Here is a 5,434-nt window from a genome sequence, read left to right on the forward strand (position 1 = left end):
TTGGAGCAGAGGCGCGGGAAGGTCCAAAAGGTTGGCGTTTCGGTGCCTTTGGTCCAACAAAAACCGAGCTTCCTTCAGCAACCTAGGCCAGGCCAAACTCTTGCTTTGGGCCGTAAGTGTAGAAGGGTAGTTCGGTCATTTACCTTGGGGACCCTTTCCCTTTTGTTTGTAATTTGAAACAATGAAGTGTTGTGCTTCAAATATGTATCATTCACCGAAATTTGCAATCCAATTTTTTCCAACATGCCATAACAGCCTAACAATACTGAGTAATGGAAAAGATTTTTTTGGGATAATTTGCTAACAATACTGAGTAATGGAAAAGGTTTTTTTGGGATAATTTGCTAACAACACTGAGTAATGTACCCCAAATATGTATCAATAAATTTACAAAAAATATATTTCACATCCTCTTCCAAAATGTACACCCATTCCATAATCTTGTTCCAAAATTCAAATATTTATGTCAGTAATTTGATATTTTCTCCCACTAGTCATATTGAGAAAAATAAAATAAAATCCAAGTGTTGTCAAAAATTCCTGAAACTTGGCATGGACTCTTGACATGGTTGGGAAAGGTTGACATAAAAATTTCATATGATTTGGAAAAACTTATTGTATACATTGTTCACAAATGGTCATATCTCCATTGAAGTATCTAAACATTGACCTAAGACTTCAATGGCTTCAAGTCATTTCCACTAATATCTTGATCCTCAACATCCATAATTATGTTGTCAATCAATCAACCAAAACCCACTAAGGGGCTAGATGCACTTACACCTAAGATGAATTTATGGCATTTTCTAAAATGGTTTTTCATGAGTTTATGGCATTTTCTATTTTTTGGCGTGTATATATGAGGAGATGGTATTTTATGAGTTAATGGGCCTACCTGGTGGCAGCCCAGTTTATGGACTTGTTGGGCTATTCTGTTTTCTCACCGGGAGTTGCTGCAACACAGGCTCTGCAATTTATGTGCAAGCAATACGATCAATTTCTGAGCTTCTGGCTTATATTGAGGTGACCACTTCCTACTAAAGCACACATGTCTCTAACACAAGTAATCCATCAGAGAAATAAAATCCAGTTTCTTCACGCATAATGGTTCTTCCAAAATCCAGCCATCTTAGGCCTTAACTACAAAGCAGATTACACCCTTGCATTTGCATAGACAATCATATCTCAAAATTAGCATCATGCAGAAAATGCAGTACAGGTTCTTAACCTTTGGACTCAAATCAGATATACAAGTACAAAGTACCAACATACAGGTTCCCAAGCTCTATAGCTCATCAGAAAACGAGTCTGCATGAAAACGAGTCCCCTTCGGGTTGCCAGCATACAAAGTACCAACATACAGGTAGCCTGCTTTTCACATCAGAAAACGAGTCTGCATGAAACAATATCCAAGTTCCCAAGCTTTTCACATCAAGTCTGCAAGAAGCTTTTTCTTGTTCTTTGTCTTCTTTGCAATGATGACACATTTACTCCTTGTGTTCTTCACCGGACTGTCCTTGGAGCTGCTTGCCACCTCTATAACTTTCTTCCTTTTCTTCACCCTAAACAAGAAAACAATCAATTTAGGGAAAACAGAAACTAGTCTCAAATAAAGTCCAATAAAGTAACCAATTGTTACCTAGACTGCTCAACTAGGGGCTCATGTGTAACAATGTTAGTGCTTGCCACCTCCCTGCCTTTCTTCCTTTTATTCTTCCAATACAAGACAACAAACAAGATTGTTACCTGTACCAACAATTTAGGGAAAACACAAATTTTTTACCTAGACTGCTCCTGTATATCAATGGAGGTGCTTCCCACCTCTCTTACTTTCTTATTTTTCTTCTCCCTACAAAATAAATATTGTAATTTGACAAAAATAGGGAAAAAGTAAATATTGTAATTTGACAAAAATAAGGAAAAACAGACATTTACCTAGCCACACATGTAACACTAGAGGGCACAGTTTGGGGCGCTGCTTCACTTTCAGCTGGGGGCTCCGCTTCACGTTCAGCTGGGGGCTCCACTTCACGTTCAGCTGGGGGCTCTTGTGCATTTTCTGCCCCCCAATGATCATCTTCTCCAAAGGATGCATCAACAGCATTTTTGCAAGTTCTTGCAATATGTCCTGAACCTCCACATCTCTTTCATCTACGCTTCCTTGGACCAAGTCCACTCCTCCCCTCAGCACTTGACCTTATTCTAGTCTTCTTTGGCCTTCCTGGTGCTCTTCCCTGAAGTGGAGCGTGTAGAACGAAACCTGGATTGACGACCTCCCATTGTTGTTTTCTCTCCATGGAAGGCACATTTTCAGCATATGTGGCATTAAACTTGGCAACTGAGTAATACTCATGCACGTACTGATCAATTTCTGCAGCTGGACCACGAAGAGAAGTAATGAAAAATAAGGCATGGATGCAGGGTAGCCAGTAATCTGCCATTGCCTGCAACTACATGTCCTCTTTTCTAAGTCCACAGGATACCTCCATTCTTTGTTCTCCTTGTCAATTGTTGTCACCTCAGCCTCATAAGGCTTTCGCTTAATCAGTGTCATTTTCAAAGATCTGGTTTTAGCATGCAAGGGCTTCATCACAGCTGGAATGATTTTGTGACTAACAAATTTTTCAGCTGCAATTTTTTGACGCAAGGAAAACTTGGCCATCAGCATTTGCCTGATCTTATCCAACATATCCACCAAATTTAACCCCTTGACTTTCCTAATCCATGCATTGAACAACTCTGCAAGGTTATTGTTGACATAGTCAACCTTGCAGATTTCATTGAATTTGCTTCTAGCCCAAATCTTGGGGTGATCCTTCTCTAGGAAGTCCTTCACTTCTTGCTTTGTGAACATTTGCCTTAGGTGGTACATATGCTTCTTTGAGCTATATGTCAAAGATGATGGCCATAGGTTGTCATCATACAGTTTTCCTTTAAACAGTTTCCCAAAATTAGCAACAAGGTGCCGCATACATTCTCTATGCTCCACTCCAGGGAACACATGATCAACTGCAATTTCCAGGCCTTTGCAAGCATCTGTGTGTATGTCCAACCCATTTGGAAACCCTATCATATGCCGCAAGTTCTGGAGAAACCATTTCCAACTCTCAGTTGATTCTGCCTCCAACACTCCATAAGCTACCGGAAATAGCCAGTTATGTGCATCAATAGCAGTAGCAGCGACTAACTGACCTCTAAACCTCCCATTCAAAGCGGTTGCGTCCACTGCCAAGTACGGCCTATAACCGTCAAGAAATCCCTTCCAACATGCCTTGAAGCAAACAAACACCCTACTAAAGCACTCCTTTTCCATAGTCTTTCCTTTCACCTTGTATTGCACTGTGTGCCTATCTATTTCTACAACACTTGCTGGACATGCCTTCTCTACCTCTGCTTTGAATGTGTACACCAACTTGAAACTATCCTTCCACGGACCATTAATTCGGTCAAGAGCCATTTCCTTACCATAGAACACCCTCATGTAAGGCACCTGAATACCATATGTCTCATAGATTTTCCTTACCAATGCAGCTGTACCAATGCAAGGGTTCTCCCTAACCCAATTCAGCATTACATCGGCGCACCATCTGCTCTTAGCTACCTTAACTGAGGCTTTTCTCTCAGCACTTGGACATGTGTGAGGAAACGGGTTCACTTTAACCTGAATAATTGTGCTATTCCTCATAGGGGAGGCATGCATCCTCCATCTACACCTATTGTATGCACAGTGCACTGTCAATCTACCTGGCTCACTCTTGTCAATCACAAAATCAAATTCACCCCGAATACAATAAGTAGCAAGTGCAATCCTACAATCATCCATTGATGGGAATGTGCTGCCTTCATCTAGAGATGGATTATCTTTGTCATAATGAATCACTGGTAGGTCTTCATCACCTACAAGCTCACCCAAACCCATTTCATTGTTCTCCTCCTTCTCTTCATCATCAGTTTCTTGAAATTGAGTAATTAATTCATCACAACCTTCTATGTTGGTCCTATCAACTAGATCTGCATAAAGCCTCTCATCATTGTCACAAGAAACTAACTGATCAGGTAAGCTTTCTTCTACTATAACGTCCTGCACAGTACTACCAGAAGCTTGAGACCTCACATGCTCACTTGTAGTACTGCTAGGCTGACTTTTATTGCAAGAAGCTTGGGATTGCACTGATGTATTGGCAGTGACAGGATGGTTAGGATTACATTGTGCTCTTGTTCTGATAACAACTTCATTCTGCAAAATTATTGACCTATCCTCCATATTCTTCACAAACATAAGAGTTAACTCTGCATCGGAACTAACTTGGACAAACTTATTCTCAACCTTGTCATAGTATTGGATTTCTACGTCATCATCACTACCCCAAGCATACTCATCACAAAAAGCCTTGCATAATTGCTCAAATGTCCAATAGCTATATCCAACAATTTTAAAATCAAGGCCACCAAGATAATACTTTTTACCATTCTGTCCAAATCTGCTTGTTTCCCTTTTGACATTCAGCTCAAATGAATCCATCCTATGTAATTCCTACAAAAATTACAAACTATTTGAATGTAGCAAGATGCATGGCTGCAAGAGCATGATAAAAGTGATGCATGACAGCAAGCACAAGGAATCACCTGCTTCGGACAACTGGAACGGGGGGACCAATATCGGCAGACGGCTGGATTGAGGACCACACAGACTGGGGAACGTCACAAGCTCAAAGCTGGCGTCGGCACTTGCTGGACGCGTGGTGGTTGCCGGCGGCACGAGGTCGATGCGGGCGCCGCCGTAGCCGCTGGGAGACGAAGACGGCGACGGAGAGGTAGCGGTGACGGCTTCCTCTATGGGCTCCTCCTTGCTCTCGGCCACAACCTTCTTGGCCATCGGTTGGGAGGAGGTTCTCGACCTGGCGTCGAAGCTCTCACAGCTTAGGATCACGATGGCGTCTCCTAGGGCAGCCTCGTCGCCGCTATGGCTCCGGACCAACCCGCTTTCGATGCAGGCGCGAGGTCGATGCAGGCGGCTGGGAGGCGAGGCGAGGCGTGGGAGGCGATGCAGGTGGCGCGAGGTACATGCGGGCGAAGCGGGAGGAGGTGAGGGGCGGGCGCAGGGGATGGCTGCGGCGGCAGGGAGGCATCGAGCGGAGGCGAGCGGCGAGATTCGATCTGAGCGGAGGAGAGCTTGACCGGCGGGGCCAGCTTAGCAGAGGCGTGGAAGACCCCATAGATGGGACCCACATGTAAGCGGCTAGCAGCAGTGGACCCACCGGTCAGTCACGGGACAGAGGGACGGAATCCCTCCGTAAGGGCAAAGGCTAGGTTCCGTGCTCGCCAAAGGGGTAAAACTGAGGAACGTGGGAATCTATGGGTAAAACTGAGCTCCCTGCCTCAACTGAGGGCATGGTTGTAAAAAACCCTTGATCTTGTGGCAAGGGTGAACAGG

At 43.8% G+C, this 5,434-nt stretch overlaps 1 protein-coding gene and 1 long non-coding RNA gene across 2 annotated transcripts; both read right to left on the reverse strand.

The window, feature by feature from the left end:
- Positions 1 to 1,782: 1,782 nt before the first annotated feature.
- LOC120696005 lies at positions 1,783 to 2,422 on the reverse strand. Its single transcript, XR_005683982.1, has 2 exons — positions 1,936 to 2,422; positions 1,783 to 1,849 (listed from the first exon to the last, which is right to left on the reverse strand). It is a non-coding gene; the product is annotated as an uncharacterized LOC120696005 (long non-coding RNA).
- Positions 2,423 to 2,540: 118 nt separating this feature from the next.
- Positions 2,541 to 4,876, reverse strand: LOC120695231. The gene is made up of 3 exons (XM_039978526.1): positions 4,655 to 4,876; positions 2,618 to 4,534; positions 2,541 to 2,564 (listed from the first exon to the last, which is right to left on the reverse strand). Exons 1-3 carry the CDS (start codon positions 4,874 to 4,876, stop codon positions 2,541 to 2,543), a joined length of 2,163 nt encoding a protein of 720 aa, XP_039834460.1.
- Positions 4,877 to 5,434: the final 558 nt, after the last annotated feature.

Source organism: Panicum virgatum, chromosome 2K, assembly GCF_016808335.1.
Source record: "Panicum virgatum strain AP13 chromosome 2K, P.virgatum_v5, whole genome shotgun sequence".
NCBI lineage: Eukaryota > Viridiplantae > Streptophyta > Magnoliopsida > Poales > Poaceae > Panicum > Panicum virgatum.

Bases quoted from the DNA above. Each gene is read 5' to 3' on its own strand.
- LOC120695231 (XM_039978526.1), bottom strand. From the start codon at position 4,876: ATGGCCAAGAAGGTTGTGGCCGAGAGCAAGGAGGAGCCCATAGAGGAA. The intron at 4,535-4,654 runs GTCCCCCCGTTC...TAATTTTTGTAG, and splicing joins CCAGCCGTCTGCCGATATTG to GAATTACATAGGATGGATTC. The intron at 2,565-2,617 runs GTTAGTCACAAA...TGCTAAAACCAG, and splicing joins AAATTGCAGCTGAAAAATTT to ATCTTTGAAAATGACACTGA.